Source organism: Diachasmimorpha longicaudata, chromosome 1 (assembly GCF_034640455.1).
Source record: "Diachasmimorpha longicaudata isolate KC_UGA_2023 chromosome 1, iyDiaLong2, whole genome shotgun sequence".
Classification (NCBI taxonomy): Eukaryota; Metazoa; Arthropoda; class Insecta; order Hymenoptera; family Braconidae; genus Diachasmimorpha; species Diachasmimorpha longicaudata.
This window is the reverse complement of record NC_087225.1, coordinates 1,265,719-1,291,064: the sequence shown is the minus strand read 5'-3', so window position 1 is coordinate 1,291,064 and position 25,346 is coordinate 1,265,719. Positions and strand designations below refer to the sequence as shown.

The following is a 25,346-nucleotide window of genomic DNA, read 5'->3' as shown; positions in this document are numbered from 1 at the left end:
GAAACTTCGTGAGAGTAATTTTCCTGATTTTGGAATTTTTTTTCTTGTCGATGCAGTCGCTATAAAAACATTATTATAGTCGAAAATATATCATTTCTGACGTATTTTTAATCGAATACAATTACAGGTATGATAATAATTGAATAAATGGCGTTGATATCGATTCACTAACAATTATTAATATGGATAATTACTCTGAATTATTTCATCTGAGAAACTCACGAATTTGTGAAATAATCCCTGGTTCGTCAAGGTCATGTGCAATATAATAAGAACATCGTCCAGCATAACTATAATATTAGGAACTGAGCCTTGACTTTCCGCAGATATCGCCGGAGAAATGCCTTTAAAAAAATATATTTTCTCCTGTCAAGAATATCACTCACTCCTCGGCTGAAATATCGTTTTATCCGACTAGAAAACTACGGAAAAATGAAATAACGCGAAAGAACGAGAGATAAAGAGTCTTATGGAACCTTACCCAAGACAGTTAGTAGTTTTGAAGCTAACCATCTCCCATGAACGATCAAACGATGAATAAATCCAAAACACCTGTTCCAAACACACAGCACATTACACCACCAAGAATTAATCACAAATCACCACTGAACCACTCGATGTCAGAGAAAATGAATTATTGTGAGTAAACAAATGTACATTTTAACGGGGGAAAGGTGAGACGAAGGCAGCTTTAAACCGTCCAGCTGCGTGTTTCCGGAGCGACTGGCTAGCAGCCACGCTTCGTGTCCCCGACACTCCCACCCTTGGCTTCACTTTTACTGTTCCCTCTTTCTCGCTCTTTCCCTGTTCACCTAACACTGCGTTACTTTTACACTGACGTTGTCCTCCAACATGAGCTGATTTTTGTTGCACACCTGAAACCCTTTACATCCGTCGTTCGTCCGTGTCACCTGGCGCCACAGTTCAGTAATTTTACTGATCGTGAAATAATGGATTGTGCGTCTAGGCGAGAAAAGTGCCGTTTTATGGGACGACGGAGGACAAGAGGAGGACATACCATTTTTTTCGGAGGTGGGGGGCTGTTTCCTGGGATAAATTGTTTTTGTATGACCGTAAAGATATGAAAACATTCTGTAGTCAAGTGCAAAGCCGGAAAAGGACTTTTTTCCAATTCGGTTTATTGTACCCACTGAATTGTAATGAAGTGACCGAAATTGACCATTGGAGTTGAGTCATAAGAAAAATCATATTTTTTTGTTTACGCCGTCTCATGAAATCATCATAAGGTTTTATATATGTCACTTGCGATTTGTCAGGTAGAGTATTATTAAAATAAATTTGAGCTTCTTCCAGTATTTCGTGAGGTATATCATTGTCATTACTCGTCATAAATTGGACAATATAATTGTCACGTATTTTTATCGTTTTTCATTAATCTCCAATTCGTAGTTCATTACACATCACATATTTTACGCTAATAATTTGGAAGAGTTTAGGAGGATACGACGTATTAGACAGTAAAATTTGTGGATAAATAGACTTTATGAAGATGGCGAAGTCATCGTCAGAATAGCATTTTTCATTTCAAGGGTTTTTTTCAAATTACGACGACCATTGAAAACGTTGGTCTGCGTCGGCAAAGAGCTACCACGAACCATGAAGACAGTCTTTTCTAGACGAGGAGTTATTTTTCATGAAGGGAGAGTAGAGCATCGCCTTCTCGTGATCGTAAGTTTTCCCGCAATTTAATTATCGTTCCTGTTTTTTAAAAACGAACTTTAAAAAATCAGAACAAAACAATGTCTTATGGGGAATGCCTACATTTCCGTTGGAGTTAAAGATTAGAAAATCGAGAAATTTTGTGGCACTTCGTAAAAGATGATGCCTTCGTTTGCTTGGGAAACAAGTTTTATTATTTGTTTACAAAAATAGAATGTTTTGAAAAACATCAACACTCTTCTAAACTTAATTTCGATAATACTAGCTTTGCGTAGTTTTTTTTCGAATTTAGTTATACAGTTAGTTGTAAAATTTGGCAAATGAAAATATTCTCAGGCAAAGTATCCCGTCGGTAAATTATCGACCTGACACTAGAGTTACTTTAAACTGTTTTTCGGTGAATAATTCACCTGACGGAGGGCTATGGGATATCATGGGAACAGGTGATTGTTCGGTTTTATGAGGGGGGTTCTTTCACAGTGGAACCTTAGGGGACGCTTTGTGTTTTTGGGAACGAACTACCTGGGTTGAGGTAGGGGCTTTCTCAGGTAACTTGGAAAAATTCCAGAGTGTTCGATCCTTTCATGAGAATTGAGATATTTATGCTTTCGTTTGAATTCGAGAGGAACTATTGAAAAATAGTTCTCGTGTCTTGAATTATTTACGGAGGTACCTAATCATATAATTAGTTAATATGTGAGCTTTTTTTATGACGTTGGTGTTTATCCTGACGAAAATTACTGTTCATGTTATTTAATTTTATTTTTTTCATCTATTCTCTTCATGTTATTTGGAATTTCCACCTACTTTTCCATGGGATAAACAGTCCATTAAAGAATCCATGACGTATTCAATATCACACGTGCACATCTGTAATCTTATTTTGCATTTGATTGCTTCTACCTTCATTGTAAGGAAGGTTTATAATTTAATGAGTTGGAAGATTTTACTTTTTTTACACCAAATTTGAGCAAATTCGTCAGTTGTCTCATGATTTTTAGAAACATAAAGGGAAAATTTATCTTCAGCTCTACATTTGTTATATATTTATTTCCTTTACCAAAGTGATTTTCATTGAATTCTTTGCATAATTTAAGAATTTTTCATGAACAAATGATAAGTAAATGTTTTTTTGGAATGATATTCATGAAAATGTTGTGTATTGACTCGTGTCGTGTGGTAAAAAGCGACTCATTACCTACACGAAGTAAAGTGACTTTTTCCATATATTCCGATGAAAGATACCGTTCAATGTTCGTATGAAATATTAGATTTCAGCACAGAAAAGAAAAACCATCAGTAATTACAATATTTACAGATCTTAGGAACTAGTATAAAAAGCAATGGTTCTATAATATTTTCATTCAAGTTGAAAACTTTTAGCCCCTGAAGACTCTTGTGTTTTTGGAGTATTCCCGTTTGCTATATACAGAGATACATTTTTTGTTCTCATTTAGACTAAAACTTGTTTCCCTCGCTATCCGTATGTAATATAATATTTATCTCTGTACTTACAAAAGTTTGCAATTGATTGCTAAATGAAAAAAAGCCGGAAATATTTTCAAAATTAAAAAATATATCAAACAAGTTGAGACAGGATTACGAATCCCGTCGAACCGAAAGCGAGGACCGACATTTCATACGACTAAAAATCCCTAGGGCCCTAGTTATGAATGATATTTTCACTCTTTTGGGTTCGCGCGAGGCCAGTACCAACTACCAATTCCCGGACGAGCAAAAACCAAAATTAATGACAAACAGTAATTTTTGAATACATCTCCAACGAGTCAAAACGTTGGTTTATGTACTCGTGACGAAATATACTATTACAGTCAAGTCTTAGTAGTTTCAGTCGCTAAAATGACGAACAACTTCCCCTAATCTCTTTCTCAGGCCCTCACCCCCCCCCCCCCCGCATTCACAGGGTGCTCTCGCGGTCTCTCCTTTGGTTCCCAAATGTAAACACAGAGGTAAAGCAACGAGTTTATCACTCAAATAAAAAATGAAAATGTGTAGGATAAGGGATCCCAGAAAGTTGTAGATTTCTGAGAATTGTCTTCTCCTTGAACCCCTTACCCTAGTAGAATAACGATAAAGTCAAAGTTAAATCCACTGCATTTGATATTCACTTATATACCCCATATCCAATATAACCCTATCCCGGGTAAGAATTCCCGGACATGCAATGCGTTATTATGAAGACAACCCTCCAAGGTTATGGTTTTTCAAAAAAATTAACACGAAACTTCTGCAGGGTTTCTTCTGTCTTGGAAAAATCCAGATCTGTTAATAAGCTGGAGAACATTTAGCTAGGATGGCATCACTTGTAGGACCTCACAGCAGTGGAAACTGCCCTTCAAGGGTCCATTTCCCAAGTCCACAAAAGGGGTGTTATTAACAAAAATATCTAATGGGATTCACGACTCAACGAGATACCATTTTTAATTGTTGGTTTCCATAATTGTACTAACACCCTCAATGCTCCATAATGGAACACCCAAAATTCAGTATATTTTCAAGACCTTTTGTGGAGGTTGTGACTTTCGGGGGTAGGACGCCATTTTGAATGCTTTGGCTACTATAAGGTCTTGAGGAACACTGAGGCAATAGACGAACTATTGTTATATTATTAAATTAATTTTCTTAATTTACTTTTCCTTAATTTTCTTGTCTTTTGGGTTTTTTCTGATAGATTAACTTATCCCAAAGGTTTTTCTACCCCTTAGATAATATTTGTCTAGAAAAGAGAGACCCTTTCTTTAAAAAATTAATACACTACACGCCAAAAAAATTATCCCCCGTTATTATTATTATCTGTTGTAATTTATTGTCACGGCCATAAAAACTGCTGAAAGCTAGAAAAAAGTTGAACAGGTATCCAATAAAATTTCCCCTCGAATTGGATAAATTTTTCAATTAATTCCTTTCACGCGCAAAAACGTAAATCATCCGATAGCAGAAAATTTGCAAATACAATCAAAAGAAAAAAAGTGGAAAAAGAGAACAAGATAAAGGTGAAAATTGAAAGAGATGAAAATTTTCACGAGGGCACAGCTGGTTTAGCAACTCTCATTTATATTTTTTCCGAAGGTTTGAACGGCCCTATGAATTCGTTCTCGACGAAGCAACAAAGGGAGAAAAAAAATGTCACTCGGTGTCTCACACGCCGATGGAAAAATGAATGGATCGCAAAAAGAGCAAATGCATAAAATCCTCGGATGGAAGCCAAAACTGTTAGGACGATGAAAAAAAAATCAATCAGGGAAAGTAATTGAGATTGTGTTTCATTGAAATCCCGTCGTATTATTGGATTGATGATGATGGAATGGTTTCACTGTTGAAGACCAATCGAAAATAGGGATAAATTGGCAGGAAGGATGCACTGAATAATTTTGAAATGTTCATTTGATTGAGGCTAACTCTAGTGTTGCTATTTTCATTGACCTATCATAGGAAGCCCCCGGATATTGGGCGGCTTCTTTATCAATTGATAACTCGACAGAATTCTGGTAAAGGTCAAATGTAAAGTTCAATCTGATGAGTAGATTGATCTATCGGACGACCCAGTGGAAAACCGTACAGTACCATTTTTCAATATAAATGTGAGTGAAATTGAACCCTGAAGAACTTCAGTATTTTCGTAACAAAACCAACGTTTTAGTACAAGGAACGAAGAAAGTACTTGAATCAAGTATATTTTGAATTATTATAATCAAGTATATTATATCAACTGTGAATAGATCAAGAACCACAAAAATGTTTATTATTAATATGTGAATGGCTTCATGTGCCATAATGTTAGCAATTCAGGAATTTTGTAGTATTTTTCGTTTGTTCCCTCATTGTCCATTTACTTCACCTTTGGCATCTCCTATACATGTGTACATGTATATATCTGCTCTCTCTCTCTAATACTGACTATTTGACTACTATTTCACCAAATTCACTGATTCATCAGAGCAACTAAAGAGTAACGATGTTATTGTGAAATGGAGACAGTCAAAACAATATCAGGGGCGTACGACGGAATCAGGGGTTAGGTACCCTCTGGTCGTCAAGAAATCCGGCGCAGGACCACCATCTTGCGATGGTTTTGAAAACATTGAGTTCACATATTGAAGATAAACGTTGTCGAACTATTTAACATATTTATTGTTGATAATCGATCGATGAAAAAAAATTTTTTTTCTCATTATTGCCGTTGAAAATCGAATACATAGGAATTAAGTCCATTATTATATTCATTTTAAGGATAATGTATGTACTTGAATAAAGTATATGTTTGAATTTAAATATTTTTATATTTTGAATATTTTGTCTCTCTTGCAGGTTTATGTGTTTTCTCCCAAATCCAATTCAACTAGAATATAATCATGAAAATCATACTTCATCAGGTAAAGATCGGTTTGTGTTCTTTGTCAAGTTATTTTTTCTTTTCTAATGCAACCCGTCAGGTCCTTACGATTTATTTTCGCTCCACCATCAACCCCTGTACTGCAAGAACAAAGGGGAACCTCCCTTGAGGAAAAAATCTATCCAGGTACAGTCGTTCGACAATGAAACTGTGAGATTGAGGGCCTCACAAATTTGGCGCCCCCACCGGAAAGTAAACGAGTTCCGCCTATGCCAACCCCACACTGCGGTAAAGGGGTGAAGTGAGATCAATTGTCTACTACCAGAAAAATTCTCGGGCTGCATAATAAAAATTCCGATACCGTAGAGAAAGAAAAACAAAACTAGAATTTCTCTGGAAAAATTCAAACAAAATTTACCGTGCAGTGTGGTAAAGTGGGTTCAATTGTCGAGCATTCGAAAACTTTTCGTACTGCATAATAAAAATTCCGGAAGGGCACAATAAATTTTGATGTCGGTACTACATTCTATGAGACAATAAACTCCATTCGATACTTGAAAATATAAACATTAGCGTCGAGTAGATCATCATATTTATTTGGTGTGACTTTTCTTGTGTCACCTTTTTAACAGATTTGGAGTCAATTACTTCGAGAATAATACCAAAAGCCCGAGCTTTACCTTCAATAACTAAAAAATGACAAGAAGTGCTCTATTACACGAACAGAAAATGATATTTACATTAATTTTGTTTTATACTTATTTCACGTCAATTGGATTTTCAATCGTTAAATCAATAACCAACTGATTTTCACATTACTTTATATTAAAGTTTACATTTCAAACTATTTATCAAAAATTAATTTACAGTTGGACTGAATCGGTTTTTCTACGATTTGTATATGTTCTCGTGTTTCCACTTGAGATTGGAAAACATTTTTATGGATGAAAATTCTACGAAGTTTGGGGTATGATGTCTATGCTCTGTTTACTTGGGCCTGAACAGACGTGCATGAGTGGGACCATTGTTACTGTGAGTCATCAGGTCCAGGGTGTTGTGGCCCTTTTGTCTTTTTAGTTAGTTCTTAGTTCCTCTAAGGAAACGAACCAGAGCGGTTGTGTCTTCCGAGTGTATAATATAAAAGAGAATAAATAACATTCACACGTTTAGAATCGTTATAACTACCCCATTTCTAATATTTTATTATCTACTATGACTAGATCAAGTAACGCAGACAGTTTATTATTAATATGTGCACTCAACCTCTTATAAAAGACGAAAAATTTTCAAATAAAATATGACTAAAATGATTTATCATTAAGGATTTTCAATAATGCCTCCATGCGTCAAAATTTTGAACAATTCAGTAGACTCGTAGTCTTTTTTGATTGTTCACTCCTTGTCGACTCACTTCACATTTAGCATTTTTAAAATAACTCTGCGTCGTTAATTTCTAACTAGTATGAACTATTTCACCAAATTCACTAATCCATCAAACAAATTTAAGAGCAACGATATTATTGTGAATTTGCGACACTCAAAACATCTGCAAGGGGGAGAACGTAATGAGCGGTCAAGATTCCTCTGGTCATCAGGAAATAAAATCCAGTGGAGCCATCTTGCGGTCGTTTTTAAAGCATCGAAAACACATATTGAAGGTGAATGTTTTAATCTCTACACAGATGACAATGGCCTCGCGACAAAACTATTTTTTTTTATACTGTCGTCGAAAATCAAATATATTTGCATTGGCTATAAAGTATACTTAAAATAAGCATATTATTATACTCATGTCAATTATATAATAATATTTATTTTAAGTTTAACGTATATACTTAACTCGAGTATAAAATGTATTTGATTCTATTGTTTTTTCCATGTACCAAAAATAATTATGTTCAGTTCAGCTAATTTTTACCTTCTCAGTGGTTTATCACTCTAAATTTGACTGACGACATCAAAGTCGATCTACAAACATTCTAAATCTTTTTGACACCTAAATTCTAAGTATCCTGACAACCCCATAAGAAGAATCCCCACGATCTAATACTACCCAGGTGGGAATTCACCATGGGCCCAAGCTTGGACCAAGCTTGGACCGAGACTAGGCTAGGTTGGTTCGACCTTGGTTTCCAAACTTGGAACAATCTTGGCTAGCCCTTGGTTTGGTAACGCCAACCCCGAAGTCTCATAACACAACAAGTCCAAATATTACTAATGGATTCCTCTCAATTTCTCACTCCCAATTTCATCAAGCTTTCATCACCAAAAGTTCCCACAATTTGGTACATCCTGAGTATGTGATTGCCACAAGATGAGCAAACCCGAGAAAGGGTGCATTACAAAAACAGCAGAGGACGAGAAATCAATAGAACCTAGTGGGAGAAAAAAAGTTGTTGCAAAAATGAAAATAAAAGTCGCACTTTTTTTTTGTCCGAGTCGTTGGCCTCTCACGAGGAAAGACTAGACGCGCCCAGGCGCAAACTGCATGAGCCTAAGTTGAAGGGGGTTGAAGGGGGGGGGAGGGGGGTTGGTATTGCATGGCGAAGAAGAGTATGAGTGGGGAAGCCGGATAACTCGGGAGTTGTACATAGAGGAGTGCCCAAGGGAAACTTTTCGAGGTTCCATTTTCCATAGATCCGAGTGCTCAGCACAAAAGAACGTCACTGAGACTGCAGTTGGTACCGAGGCACTTCACTGTATGTATAAAGCTGTAGACTTTGTGTAATACATGATAATATTATGTGGGCGAACGTATCAAAAATTCCAACGGCTTAATTATTCCGATGGTACATTGGGCATTTGGGTGACAAGACCAAATGCCCGTTAGCGCACTCTTCAATTATGAGAGATTTCCAAATAAAATGAGTTGTGAATTCAATTGAACCACCTTCCCGGGTAGGAGATGACGAGTGGCCGACAGTAGGCCGACACTCAGCCAATGTTGGCCAACCATCGGCGGCCTTTCTGCCGCCCTCCTTAATGGGCATTCGTAAGACAAACTAGTATATGTAAATAGTATACTATTTTTCACGTTTTATAACATTCTAGACAATTTGCAAGTGAAATTACAGAATTAAAAAACCAGATCAATACGAAGCTTTCATTCGGTAGCAACAATCCGTAGAATTAACATTGTAACTCATAATCTGCGAGGGAAGTAAAATTAAATAAAAAGTGTGAATCGATTTGTTCCGCAAAGATGAACAACTCGTTTGACGATTTATCGTTGCAGGTATGACAATACTTTCTGCAATTTGTCGCCAACGATTGAGAAATTCTCGGGGATATTATATAAAAATACTTTCCAGCTTCATAACAATTGCCGAGCATTCCAGAAGCGCAACGCTCTGGAATCTTTAATTTTCTGAACATGATAATTCGGAAATTTTATATCCAGACTTTACTTCATGAGGAAACGTAGCTTGATAATTTTATATTTTCTTTGCTGTGAACCTGAGGAGTCAGAGAGCATTTCAGATATCTTCTCATCGCCTCTGAAACGTTATTATAAATCATGGAATCTTCTCGATGTAATAATAAAATTTTATTTGTTCAGAAAATTTAGGAAGGAGCTCTCAGCACATTTTCATGGAATCACCGGCCAAAGGATGTGCATCTCGCTATTTGTGTTTTTCCCATGCACTAAAAAGTAATGCCTTCCCCATTTTCTATGAGTAGACTCAGGCAGAAATTACTAGATTATTTGCAGTACCAATTTTAAGAATATCGTCTTATTTATAAAGCAAAGAACATTGTGGAAAATTTATTACTCCACCTTCGTATTCGTAATCATCCGAGCAAATGTTAACACTGCTACCAAGTGAAATATCACACAGCCTTTGTATTCCCATTGGTGCCCGCACTCGCTATATACGATCTCACATTATGTGCCAAGGATACATGGGATTATACGAAAAACGATGTAAAAATGCACAGCCGAAAGGGGAATATTTTACTGAGGCTGCGCCTTCGAACGAGCTCGTTAAAAGATGACAGTCGAGAGTGAGAAAAACCTTTAAAGTAGCTCTGCCCTTTTAGTCAACGAGACCGACCGCGCGCTATCGTGCCCTGTAATTGTGAATAATATGATAAAAAAATGAGGAAATTGAATGAGTTCGGAATTGTAATTATCCGCCTCAGACAACTGAACCAATGAGGAACGAGCGTGACAAACTTTTGAGATATCGAAAGTATCGATGTTTCTCCTTTTTACAAGTAGCGCCACCACTTTACTAATCGATTATTGATTGTCAAATAATCGATTATGGCATAGTCATAATCATCATAATCATAAATAATCGATTATGATTATGCCATAATCGATTATCTCCATGAAATTGGCCATGTTCGATTAGTGACCCGTGTTATGTTCTCTTTATATAGGAAAGGGTTGAACAATTGTCGAAAACTACACGAAATTTATAAAATTTTCATTACATTTAGAGTGGTAATTTTTTTCTCGATTAAAAAAAAAATTTTAAAACCACAACTTAACAGTGTCTAATGTGAAAATCAACATGTCTGTCCTAGTCAAAGATAATAATTTGAAAATCAAACAATTTGTTGATACTTCGTAATATATAATCCAGCGTTTGGGGAAAGTTCTATTATTTGTTTATAAGTAAGAAATGTTAAAAAAAATATATCAATACTTTGTGAGATTCAATTTAGATACTATTGCCTATGTATCATTTTTTTAGAATTTCACTTGTTAATTCACTATTTCACTATTTCACTATTTCACTATTTCGATTAACGTAGAAGGTCCTTTTAATGAGAATTCAATTTTAATTTATATAGGAACATACGTTGTTTTCGTATTTTTAAAGAACGATTCTTCCCAGAATCATTTACTTTCTTGGGGGCTTCATTTTAATTACGAAAGAATAAAAACCTTCACATAAATCTATCTTTACCTAAATTAGGATTGAATTCCAATAAGCAATAAAAGCTACCAATAATTTAATCGAAAAAGTGGATTCCTACAAGGAGAACAACAGCTCTGATTTCGAAAAGATGAATAGATTCTGATAATAGTCTGATAATGGATTTAATCAGATAAATTCTGATAATGGATTTAAAATGATGAGAAGGTGCGATGATAAACAATCCCTTAAAATAGACTCTTGATAATTTAAAGAGAAATGCTTGACTGCTCTTACATTTAGTATCTTCTGGTAAGTCAATTAAATATACTGACGTGAAATTAAAGTCTTCATTTGATAGAAGACCACTGAGTGACTTAAGTTTACTCTAAATCAGTGGTGCGCCATCAGGTGCAGCTCAAGCGCATTCTCCTTCCCTATATTACAAAATAACGATCACATAACAACGATAATAATGAAACTGTGTTTTTCTACAATATTTTCATGTGATAACAAGATTGATTTTCAGTGTTGCAGCGCTAATTGTTTGCAAACATGAGTGTTATTTCCGGTGTATTTATGTTTGCGGAAAAACCATCCGAAATAAAGACGGCTACTATTATAGTTTTATACGAAGACATATACTTTGTGCATGTATATATATCAAAACTTGATTCAAAGAAAACTATATATTATTGTTTTTTAATTGAGAACTGCTCCCCCAACTCAACGCAAATTAAAGACAATTGTTTCAATCTGGGATGTTCCGGGGACACTTTTATGTTTTCTGCACATCACAATCTTACACACTTCACTACCCCGTAACCACTATGGAGTCGGTGGTTTAATTAGAAGCCCTATACTTAATGCGTCGTCGAGGGTTTTCTCCGAGTCGCAAGAGGCAGACAGTCTTAACAAAGGGAGTGTTATGTGTCAAATACGTTGCCAAGACAGAGAAAAAGCAAAACAGCAGCAGAACAGCAGCTTTTGGTAACACTAAATTATGTTTTGATCCACGTAATTAACACTTCACAGGAATACGAAGTTTGTTAGATAGACAGGAATATTCGGCAAAAGTTACGGAACTTGAGTTCGCTTACCGATTACAAAAGTCACTAGGAAAATGTGCGTGACGTTATCACTATTTTTCACAGCAAATTTAAATAAAAATTACGAAATGCTCCAAAAAAATTCAGGAGGTCCCTCTTTTTTTATATTAATTACCACTAAACTTATATGATGTTAATTCAGCTGCCCAGGTAGGATTTAACAATTGGACCAAGCCTGGACTAGGCGTGGGCCAAGACAACCCCAGCCTGTTTCTAGACTGGGGTCATACCTTGGGCCTAATCTAAACCAAAGTCTGCGGTCAACTAGGCCTTGGGATTAAATAGACTGGATATCAACTAGTATTTATTTACCATTTATAACATTGTTATAAAAATGGGCCATCAAATAATTAAACAGAATTAAACAGAACTTTAATCCTGTATTTATCGCACGCAGAAGGGATATCTTTCTACTATGATGTCTCCAGAGTCTTCTTCTTCTTCTTCGATTTTTATGGCACTGACTTTCTAGTCTTGCGGCCGTATGTCTCTAGAGTAACTGACTCTTAGTAACCAAAGTTTTCACACTCTAGACCCGTTTCACAAAAAGCCCTTGTTCACTCATTTCTTTCTCCTCCTTCTCTGGTTCTGTTTATTAAAACTATTCTAAACATTTCGCTACTGTTTGGAGAAAAACTATAAAATACTAACATGGACTGGACACAGCTTTGAACAGACAATTAATTTTTGTCATCGCATACCAAGTACTCTCAATAGTATAAAACACTTCGTATGGCATACATTAAGTCGTGTAGTTGATGTTTATTTAATTAATCGACTTTAAATTAATTAACCATTAATATAAGACAAGTTCTGATTTTGTAAACAAAAATAAAGAATAACCAACTTCAGTAAATTTTACATAATTTTATGACCTCATTGGTATATGACCATTGGCTGAAGTCAGAGCCACTCTGGAAAATGCTAAGCCTGGCAAGAAGGTTGAACTAGACTATGACTTAGGGTCATTACCGGGGTGAACAATCAAAAAAACGTTGGCCCTAGATTGGCATCAGTATCGGTTGAAGACAAATTCATGCTCAGAAATTCCAGTCTTGGTAGTTTAGAGTCAACCAAATGTGTTGTCAATCCCTGGAAATTCCTAGTGGGGCCCCTCTTCAAGTTTCTGTCTGTCAAGCAGAATGTTCCACTATGAAATTCTGTTGGAACATCCTTTCACACATTTTCCTTTGTTTTTTAGAAAAAATGCATGGTCACTTCCGAGTTCATTTCTGGGACAGGTCGGCACGTGTCGGGCAATCCCTTTTCAGCCAAATTTGGTCGTAGCACGTGTTGAGCAAATGTATCATTTCCGAATGTATTTGGCGCTTTCCTAGGACCTCCTCCAGGAATTTTTTTGTCTACCAGTTGGAGAGAGGGGAGCATCTCTCGAGCGTCAGCTACTCCGGTTGATTTTTATTTTTTTTGGGACGTTCGGCGCAGCGGGGAGTGGTAGAAACCACCGGAGCTTCCGACAATTTTGCGCCAACGACGCCATTACCGGAGATGATTTACGAGACTCGGATGCAACGAAGTGGCGGAGTGCGAGCGAGAAAGAATAAAGAAAATATGCTGGGGGTTAAAAATTGGTTCTTCATGAGTGCACTTGGGTATAAAAAAATTGCGAAATGTAAGTGTTTGATGACAAGGGTTTTTCGAAACAATTCTAAGTTATATTAAAGTTGTTTTTCGGGTGAAATATTTACTCGACAGTTTCCGTTCAAATTTTGATGTGAATGGTGGAACAAAATAAGTGCGGAATGGTCATTTTCGGTTTGAGATTGTCTGTTTTTAATTGGACTTGGAAATTTTTGAAATTTGGATTAACTTCAGGTGGTAAAATAAAGCGTCACAGATTAGAATTTTTGAAAAATTGCCGACGGCGCGTGGTTCTTGGAATAAAAACTAATTGGTGGAGAACCTTCATCGATGAATGCCACCAAATTAAATTGAATGGATTGATTCTCAAAAAGTCTTTTTTGAAAAATTCTGAGAAACTCAGACTTGCTGGACTGAAAACTTCGATGTTCTAACAGACTGAAATGTTTCGGAAATTTTTCGAACCACTAACATGTTACTCTCCAAGATTTCTTGGAAGCTCCAAAAAATGTCTAGTTTTAAAGTGCTTAAAAAATGGGGTGGAACGTTGCTAGATGTAAAAAAAAGCACAACCATATTTGCTATAGTTAAGGGGATTCGACATTAGAGTGTTATAAGATTTTCGTTCAGTAATAATATTTGATATAGTCGTTTATAAATTCTTAATATTTATTAATGTACTTGATTGACAGAGAAATTTTGAAATTTGAAAATGAGCTTTCAAATACTATTATTATTTTACTTCACGTAGAAGGTGTCGATTTTTCAAGAGGGACGGAAATTCTGCCTGAACTATCGATTTCGATTATAATTTCAGTTATTGTTTTAATTTAACCGTTTAAACACTTCTTCCCTTATTTTAATTTCGTTCATATATTTGGCCTTGTCCTCTAAAGCTCTCTAAAGCGCATGATGGGATATCTCTACAATAAATAAATTCCATTGATCCCAGATTATCAATGGAGATTTTGTTGTTGTTTTGATGTCTGCGAGTATGACATAAAATTGGTGTATTAAGCTCATCTTGAAATAGACCAATTCATAATATGTGAAATATTGTCTTGCCACTTCTCTCGGCCGATAGGGCAGGGTCCTGGTGTACCCCCCTCTACACCCGTGCGCTCCGCGCGGCAATTTTTGAGCGAGCGCTGTTTCCAATTGGTCACCCATCCTAGTCCTAACCCTTTTAGAAAATACACTCCCATGCACAGAAAGAGATATTAAATAGTATTGGATTATGGACAGCGATTTACTAAATAATATTCAACGATTTGGCTATAAACTTTAATTCTTTATTATCGCACGCAGAAGGTATATCTTTCTCCTACGATGTTTCCGGAGGAACTAACCCTTAGTGACCAAGGTTTTCATACTCTGGGCGCATTCAACCGAAGGCCCTTGTTCTCTCCTTTCTTTCTTTTCCCTCGCTGTTTCTGTTTATTAAAACTATTCTAAACATTCCGGTACTGTTCTGAGGAAAACTACAAAATACTGACAAACATTGCTATAGGCAGACGATTAATTTTTATCCACACATACCAAGCACTCTCAATAAATGAAAATTACGTATCTTCTCCGTAATTCCAGAATGACATCTAGAGGAGAAAAATTTTACGGAACTGTTATGACATTTTTTGACAGCATTCCATAATTTTTGTCTTAATTTTGAATAAAAAATTGCTATATCGCCACGTAAATCTTCTTAGTTACGTCTGTAATCAGTGAGCAAAATTACGTTCCCCAATTTTTACTGAATATTTATCTCCAGGTGTGATATTCTAATCCACGTTATCTTTTACCATAAAAACTAGACGTGTTACCATGATTCGCAAAAGGACAACGCGTTTATCTCTTGATATTTCCGGTGATATCACCTCTCTGCACATAATTAAATGCTGACGAACTTGGTTAACCGCCCGATGGGGCAGTCGTCAAGTTATGAGGAATGAAATTGAGGAACAGAGATCGAGAAAACGGAAGTTGAGCGCTCGGTCAAGGTGGTACATTGGCTCTGTCCATTTGTGGTTGTGAACACGTGTACAGCTAGTTGTTTGAGACGTGCCACCTCAACTATGGCTTGTGCACGAATAGCAAAGTTCCATTGCCAGGGCTCGATCAGTCTTGGGATCTATTCATTAAGCCTTTCTCGGCATTGAAATTCCCCACTGATGTAGCTGGCGAGATTAGCTAACGTTTCAATACAACTTCGTGAGTGAGTGTAGTGTAATGAAATGGAATTACCTGGTAATAAGAATTTATTTTGGATCGACAGCTCTTCCAAGTCGTTAAAGTCGTTAATGAACGGAGAAATATTACGGCGAAAAATGAATAGTTATTTATTTTTCTACAGAAATTAAAAATTAATTTCTCATGAATAATTGTTTTTTTCATAGTTACGGATGAATACCCGAATTTATCTTCAATTTTCTTCCCTGAAATCAGCAATTCCTGGATTACAAAATCGCTTTCCCAATGCAAACTATTTTATGTCATTCCCTCTATAGAAATTACGACAAATTTTTACCCAATGAAGCGGATTGAGTTCATTACTTTACTTAAATTTTACGGTTTGTCACTGAAAATATTTCGTCAACTTCATACTTTCGTCGTCATTACTTTTGAAACGGAAAATTTTGTTTTCTCTGTGACATTTTAGAGCTTCAAGGTTAATTTTAATCCATGTATGACTCATTATGAGGAAATTAGAGCAGTCACGAGGTCACTCTTCTATAGGAAAAGGTAGGACAAAACGGGCGAGATCGACGTGGCAGTATTGCTGATGTCAATAACCAAATGTAGAAGAAATTTCAAGTAATCATATCTGCTTTCGACACTGCGGGTGAAGTGACATTTTCCGCACGCTCTACCGCATACGAAAGATTTAAGTTCCCCCACATTGTGTTGAAAAATAGCGTCCGATACCCATCGAAAATTTTTTTTTTGACTCAAGGGTTTACATCACTCGTCTTCGACCAGTCCTATAAACCTCTTACGAGCCCAAAAACCCTTTCCCTTAATCATAACCAAATGCATACGTTTTTTATTTTTAAAAAACTTTGTACATTGCTCACATGTACGACAAGAAAGTTATATAACGTTCCGCATCTTGTGACGTCACAGCAAATTTTTGAGTAGCTTTTTGGATTTGGTAGAAAGGGAACCAGAATTGTTCTCGATATAATTATACGCAGGAATTTTACGGGAAAAATGGCTAATCCAGACCGGGATTCGAATCCGGAACCTTCCGATTATGGATCAGCTTCGCGGTCGATCGTGTATTTTACTTTCCTAGGGTAGAAATTAATATATTACCCAACAAGTGCTGTGAGAACTTTTTCGATAACGATTGTCTTCGGGTAAGGATTTTCTCTGCGAAAAGGATATCTCGAAAGTCTGTCACGCTTCTTCCTCATTAGCTCATTAGCCAACTGAGGTGGCTAATTTGAATTCAGAACTCATTTAATTGTGAGACTTCCAATTATTCATAATTATAACGCGTATTCAGTCTTGTTTTTGAAGAAGGATTGAACGTTACGGTTTTTATCAGCTTATTTAGGCGTTTAGCTAGCTATGCATATTAAGGTCAATATTATCTATTATGTGTTGTTATGTAAGATATTATATACTGTATTTTTAATTTCCCTAGTCACTTCTGCAATCGACAACCAACCTCAAGTGTCGTAATTTTTACGGAATATTTCTTTCAGAGGTAATAAAGCTCAATGACCATATGAAGAAACTCCAATGAACATGTGCTATAAATCACGAATGTGTTCATTATTTGCTGAAACTATAGAATCAGGCATTATTGACCCATTTTCTTCGAAAATTCATCGCAAGATCTCTCTTTAATTCCTACCATTCACGCAATTTCGATTTAGTGTTCATTGAAATATCCTCATTTTCGCATGCGGTAAACTTTTTCCATAAAATAAATTCACGACAGAAAAAAATTTTTATGTAGCACTAAAGGATGAGCAATGAGGTTTCCTGTTGTTTCAAACACTCCACTTTAACATTCATTTTTATGATGTGTACAGATAGCCAACATCATTTGAAACTTGAGTATTGTAAAATTAACGACAATGTGGATTTCTCTTCCAGTTTATCGACGATTTAAACCCTGTTTGGTGGAATTGTTGATTCGTTTACAATGGGACCATTAATTCTTCAAGTCCTCTCATGAGTCCGCATATGTGATGAAAATTATGAGAATATATTGGATTTGCATTCGAACATTCTGTGGTACAGCGTAAATCGATCCGCCATATTGCACACTCTATCGTGTGGCATTCACGAGGGCTCTATGCAAATTTGTGGTTTGACCCAACTGCATTGCGACTGTATCGCATCACTCTATGTGACAATCGCCGCTTCTAATTCCATGCTAATCTGAGGAGAACAGATGGGACTGGCCATTCGATGACATTTCCAAGTCTCATGGGACGGATTACTGGGATTTTAAACACAACTTCCATTTCAACGGTTTGTCCTTGTCGTATCTCTATAATACTGGACTCAGCACAAGGGGGCGCGTTTTTAACTAAATTAGGAGAAAGTAAAATTAAATTGAAAATTCAAACTTGGTAGAAAATTTTGATTTGAGGGCAGACATGCCGAAGTATAAATATGAGTTGAATTTGCAACTTTGAACATTCGAGGTAGATAGGTTTTGTCAGAATAGCACATGAGAACAAATCGGTTGTTGCAAATCGGTCTCTTCCCAGCATATGCAATGTAACTATTGGGAAGTATCGTTTGCTAAATATAAGATTGAGCGAAAAAATCGTGCATACCAAATTGATGAGTTAGGTGAACACTAGTTGTATGAGTCAGTATTGGAGTTTACATTTCGAAGGTTTATCAAAAATTAATTTACAGATGGATTGAATAGGTCTTTGTACGATTAGTATTTCTTTTGTTCTGGTGTCTCCACTTGAGATTGGAAAACATTTTTACCATTGTTGATGAAAGACATCAGGTCCAGGGTGTTGTATTCCTTTAGTCTTTTAGTTAGTTCCTTTAAGGAAACGAAGCAGAGAGGTTGTGCCTTTTCAGCGTATAAAATAAAAGAATAAAACGACATTTCCAATAGTCAGTCTTATTTGAAGAAAATATTTGTAAGTTATGTGTTTTAATGGCACGGCATTCTTTCTGGAGGACGTAATAACCAATTATAGTGCAAAAGAAGTTCATTCATTATTAACTGATATATCTTATATATTTCTTTTTATTATTAGCGATCAAGTTCCATGTTATTGAATACGGGATGTCATAAAATGATCATCGGAAGTTGGAATTTTAAGTACAGTCGTGCTATGTGTGGGTTGGCTCGTGTTAAAATATTTAAGATATACATTTACATCTTCATTCCATTTGTCGAAAATCTCTAAGCAACGATTAGAAGTCAGTTATCATTAACCTTACTTTTAAAAATTATAGAAATTATTGTGTCATCGTTATAGGATTGAAAAGATTGAAGACAACTGAGTGTCGTGTTGAGGACATGTACAAGTGCCATTGGTGACAGAACCTTTCGATTGAGTTAAAATCTCTCATCACTGTATTCTGGTAATAACCTTGCCAACAGTATACGCTGCAAGCTTACGCGTAGCTTCCCACTGTACCTACAGATAAGGTCGCACGGGAATGTTACTCGTTAAACCAACTGCAAGGTTTTCAAGCCTCACCAGTTCACTCATAAATATTCTATCTTTGTTACCCAGCGCCTGGTTTGACTTCCGCAAGGACAACCTTGCGTCAAGCTGTATTCAAGGTTCAATTTCTACCTGGGTCATTAGCCCCACGACGCACACATTCATTTGCCCAAACCAACGTGGAAGCAAAATACATCTGGAAATATACTTTGCGAGTATTTGAATCATAGGACACATAAAACTACTAAAATTGGGGAATGTGAAATATAGGTGGAATATATGTGACAAAATATCAGTGCAGCAGATATATTGTGCATCTATTTCAATCATAAAATTCCATATTTGAGACACATATACAATTTATTTTCTGATATACATGTAAATCCAACAAAAATGCTGTATGTCCCATATTTGCTACACATATGTGATATATATAACGTATATGTCATACATTTTTTGGTAGTGTGCGTATACATAATCGCGGCATATATGCTGTTCCGCCCGGGAAGGCCCCCAAAATAATCAAATAATGCCCCAAAATTACCAACATTAATGGCGCCTACTTTATTTCGACAACTGACCAAATACATTTCAAATCGTCATTAGTACACTACTACCAACAATTATCAAAGTCCTCGTCCTCAACAAGCGAAGCACACGTACTTCGGCGATTCTGCAGGTGGTTTTTCCACCGGTTTTTCCACCTGCGCGGGTCCAGGAACCAAATACCAATGCTGAGTTGGCGGTGGATCGTTCTTCTTCTCCTCTTTAACGACTTTAATAATGAACGACATTTTCCTCTTCACCGTCGGCTTGGGTGCGTCTTTCACGAGTTTCAGCAAAATCGTCTGCTCGACCACCGGCTGTGGATTGGAATTGATAATCGGGCAGCATGACGACACTAGTTTCACCAACATCAGAACCAGATAAAACCGTAAAAATCTCATTGTTTTATCGTCCGTGTGTCGTACTGATTTGCGTATTTGCACTCAACTCCGACGAATTGTGAATAACAGGAGGATTATATATCAGCATTGTTAGAAGTTTATCAGCCGGTAGAAACTATCTCTCTGGTTGTCGTCACGACGAGTCCAAAGCCGATTGGCTTGTTCCGAGTTATGAGTTTGAAATGACGAGACCAGTGACTCTTTCGGAGCAACACGATAACTACCTTTTGTTGAACTTTTATGCAGTTGTTAAAACTCTTCCTCAAAACCAAATCCGAAAATAACTCAGTCTCTCATCCTTCCGCAATTATTATCCGCACGGAAGAAAGAAGGGAAACGTGAGGGTCAATGGGGAAAAGGGGTAAGGAATGGATAAAACTATTCGCTTATTCCAAAGGAAATTTGTTGAGCATTAATGAATGGTAGAATTTAATATGACGAAATGAATATTCGTTAATAAACGAACATTAACAAATACATAAAGCAAGTATATAATATAGAATAAGCGTATTATTATACTTATTTAAAATATATATTGTATTGCATTTTTAATGGTAAAATTGATAATTAATTGATTTTCATACCAAAAAGAAAATTTAATTAATTTAATTTATTAAATAATTAAATCAGTTTCGATTTTTATACAACAAAAAAGCGCACTCCCTACGTAATTTGTAAGAAAAAACTCAGTGAGCTGTCATTTTCATTCGTATCTACCCTTAATTTCAAATTTTCCTCTAATTTTCAATCTTTAATTCAATTTTACTTTATTCAATTTTATATAAAAACGCATCCCCATTTTGTTGAGCCAATCCATTATGGAAATATGAGAAGAAGAGACATCTGAAATAGAAGATGGGTTTTAACTCCCAGTAATCCCTCCCATGTTATTCCGATAAATCCAAGAAACTTTAATTCTACAAAAATTCTATTTCTTCAAAATAAAATCTATGTCAAAGAAGAGATAACACGTGTTCATCGTACAATCATTTTCGGTTCAGAATTTTCAACCTAATGGGACTTGAGTCAAATGAAATCCTCTTTATAACATTATTTTTTTCTACCAGCGTACAAGTTACAAAATAATAATAATAACCATTTCCCACTTGTTGTTATAATTCTCCTGACAGCTTTTTCTTCGTATTAAACAATCTCATAAATTTAAATTCACCTTTCCCATTTCCGTCAATAAAATAGGAATATTAAAATCGTACTGAGAGCAGCGAAACGCAAAGTTCCGGAAATCGGAGATCCGGAATTCCCACAAAAATCTGTACCTCGAGAAGACAGATGGATCGCTGATAAATTCTCCCGCCCGAGCTATCGGGTGAACGAGAAAGGATAGCTGAGAGAACGAGACAGGGAGAGTTGAAGTTTACGAGTCACTGACTTTTCGAAACGTGAAAATATTGAAGAAGTCTGGAAGACGTGCTCAGCCCATGCGAATATTCCTGCACAGTATACGTCCATGTGAAAAGTTGAGCGAAGCCGAGTACAGGTTCCCCCGTTTTTCTCTCGCTAGATTTCACTCTTTCCGTATTCCGATGAAAAATTCAATGCGACGCGGGAGAAAAGAGGCTCCAGATGCAAATTAAGGGTAATAAGGAACGGTAATGTATCTGTTATTGCACATATTGGGTAACATGTTACAAGATGTATATGATCAATTCATGTGATAGTGGATGTAGCGAAGATAAATAAATAGGCAGTGAGACATGTCCATCCTGACGATGGGAACAAGGTAGATCGAGCCTGGGAGAGACAATGTGGAGGCAAACATGATTCCATCGTTGAATCCTATGTTGATCCAACTTGATCCGTATATGCTCCTTCGAATCTCAATCCAATCTTGAAGGAGTCTTGTCCAGGTTAGAATGAAGCTTGGTTTCATTGTCGAATCCAAGACTGATTTATACTCAGATGTAAATCTTCCATTCAGCCCATATAATTATTAGGTTCATAAATTACGTACCTGAATATACCCAATTATATTCCACTAAAATACTTCCAGGAGTTATCAATGATAATTAATTATTGGGAAATTATCAGACAATTGGAAGGGTTGATAGAGGGTTGTCGGTGAAGCCTCGATGGACTTAGGAAATTCCAGCCTGAACACGTAGTGAGTTTTCGAACTTCATCCAAACTTGGTTCGACCTTGAGACTCTAGGTTCGATTCGTCTTGGTCAATACTGAATCAAACTTGATCAATGAATCTTCATTTTACCGTTTATTCGCACCTGGGTACATGCGAACAGAGGAAAATTTTTGGTAAGAAGTATATATCCTTCCGTTTAGTAAATGTGTATTTTCCAAAATTTTTGGTATGCAGCAATGAAATATAATTTTTCGCTTGAGAAATATTCTCCTGAAGAACTCAGGCGCCTCGTCTCCGGCTCGGACTATAAAGCCGCATTCGTCAGAATCGTGTTTTTCCGGCCCAGGCGTAAAAAATACTATTTGCTCACTGATATCCATTTTGAAACTTGTTTCAGCCTATTTTTACGATGTCAGATGGACTTTTTCTATCTGATGGTGATCAGCTGTGTGCACTAGTACGCAGTGGCAGTGCGCAGTCCGAATCAAATCCTTTTCTCAGACTGAACGCAAAGTGAAGTGAATCAACTTCTACAAAACTTGTCCAAATATTCTGTGTTATTTATCGTCAATTTAAGAAGAAAACGTTGAAAACTGTAAATTAATGAAGATTGAAACAAATAAAAAAATAGAAATATGAATACTTCAGTCTACTTTGAGTTACCAATAATAAAAAAAACGCAAAAGACCACGCGATCCTTCAGTTTTGTTAGTTTACGATCGCGAAATTAAAACCCTTCAATTTAATTAAAATTAAAAATGAATCATGAGCTAAAAATATGTCTGTTAGAGTACTTGAACTTTTGTTTGTTTTTACTGCACTGAAAATTGTTCTGTTTTTAAACTGTCAAATAATTTTTGTAATATAAATTGTAAAAATGTCTCACGCTGTCACTTGAACGCAGTCGAAAAAAACCACGAATTTCACCCTCACGACATAATTTACCATTTCGTTAGCCACAAATAATGCGCTCTGATTGGCTGACAATCGAGTAACAATAAAAATCACTAAGTTCTCCATCCTCTCCCATCTCCTGAAAACTCAATTCTGAGTCGAGTCGCCTCACATTTTCTTACCACTTCACCAGAGAATTGTTTTTGGCATAATTTGACCATGACTGCCAGACTGACAAATTTTCCACCCCCAAAATTCCGTATACCGTGTTATATCTATGAGTTTACATCCATCGACTGCCTCAAGGGACTCTGGCAGTCATCTGGCATACGAAATGCCGCTTATGGGATAAAATCTTCAGAAGCATATATAGATCCACCTCTCCCTTTGGCTTTACTATATCATTTCATTCAACTTGTGCTACTGTGCAAAAGCGCACGAAACCCGGAAAAGGGGTGCGAAGACCCACTCGGAGGGATGCAGAGATCTCAAATAGCGAAAGTTTATGTCGCCGATAAATCCTCACGCGAGCATTTAGAGCAAACCCTTCCTGAATGCCATTGTCATGCCGTGGAACACCCAAAGTTGAGACGAGAATTTTCCCTTTTCTCTCTTACTACAGACAGAGGAAACGGGGAATGGAAAGAGGGGTGGGATATGCGGAGTATGGGGGAGCCTTTAGGTCAGTTGAAGTTGCTGTTCGAATTCCATCACAGGTGAGGATACTGGGGTGATGCTAACCCGGCTATTGAACATTTGAGGGATGTGTGGGGGCTAAACATTATTTTCACTCCGGTGATCTCAAGATGAGATTTCTCTCGCGTCTCAAATTCTGTTGGTCTGATCACAAGAAGTAAAATAAATACCGTCATTACTTGTGAGAAAAGGATTTTCCGTCTCGAGTGTCGAATGCTCTTATATCCCCCCCCCCCCTGTATATCCACCAAAATTACTGCGAAAGTTCCTTAAGTTCGTACGTTAATAATTCCCCGTTTTCACACTTATAACGTAATGTACTATTTACGTAGAACCGTATATGTAGAAAGCAGTAGATTGTCATGACACGATAAAAATGTCATTAACAGTAATTCCACCAGTTTTTTCCCATTTACTCTAAATTTTCTTCGTTATTAATTTTCTTTCTCTCCGGCGAAAGGTGTATAAATTTCATACCCATCGAGACACTCTCATTAACGAACCATTAGACTCCCATTCAGGATTCAGCTCGACGAATTGGTGGGCAATTAGCCAAATCGTTGGCTCTGTAATTGGAGCCCCCCACTCCTCGTTACTGTATATTTACAATCTGATAGTACTGTATGTACCTTTCTTTCCACTTATTGCTGATCATTCCACTGAAACCGACTTTTCAACTTTCAAAGAGTTTGCTGGTAATACGAGACAAGTGCTCAGATCCATGCACCCATACCCTGGTAGAAATTGACAAGCATTGACAATAAGGTCAAGTTTGGTTCACTCTAGAGTGCCAAGCCTGGCAGTTTCTAGCATGGGTCTGGCTTCAACCGATGGTGACGCCAACCTAAGGCCAATGTTATTTCGACAGGTCAACCTAAAATCCGGTAGTGAGCCTAATTCATAGGCTGGTGGAAGCTCCTTGCCAGGCTTGGCGTACACTGCAGGTCTGAGACAAATTAATATGCTGCCTCACAAAATTTCTTCATCAACTCAGGAAAACTTCGGTATCGACCGTTTTTCGTACCGAAAATATTATAAAAATATTGAATGCTATTGACTATCTCGCGCGTTGAACGTTAATCTGGGATATTCCCCTTCAAACAGTAGTATTCTTCAAAACACAATTCGGTTTTAGCACATATGGGCCAATTCCCCAATTTTCAAAACTCCCAACCTCAGTTTTTCATCTTTACAACATTCTTCCTTGAACAAAATTTCAAAAGATTTTCCTCCAACCTTGATAAAATTCATTTGTCAAACGGGAAAAACGTACTCTCCTACAATTTGTGAAAATCTAAAGTCTAATGAGCGATAAGAGACTGGACCATAAACAGCTGATGCAACAAGCTCCCGGGCGGAGTCTAACGTCGGCAATAATCGGATATATTCGGCGCTCGTCGGTTAACTAATCACAATATCATAATAAAAAAGAATTGAATGAAGG

The 25,346-nt window shown here is 36.6% G+C and overlaps 1 protein-coding gene and 1 long non-coding RNA gene across 6 annotated transcripts in view; one reads left to right on the top strand and one right to left on the bottom strand.

The window, feature by feature from the left end:
* Window positions 1-25,346, bottom strand: part of Kmr (kramer) — a 278,588-nt gene that overhangs the window by 224,146 nt on the left and 29,096 nt on the right. The window contains exon 1 of one of the 5 annotated variants that reach the window (XM_064125095.1): window positions 482-727. The exons of the other annotated variants lie outside the window; for them this stretch is intronic. Within the exon in view, the coding sequence (XP_063981165.1) occupies window positions 482-513 (32 nt within the window). The 5' untranslated portion in view covers window positions 514-727. Of the gene's footprint in view, window positions 1-481; window positions 728-25,346 lie in introns of those variants that run through there. 5 annotated transcript variants of the gene reach the window in all.
* Window positions 20,413-22,910, top strand: LOC135161610 (uncharacterized). The gene is made up of 5 exons (XR_010298838.1): window positions 20,413-20,575; window positions 21,412-21,824; window positions 21,894-22,082; window positions 22,226-22,485; window positions 22,710-22,910. It is a non-coding gene; the product is annotated as an uncharacterized LOC135161610 (long non-coding RNA).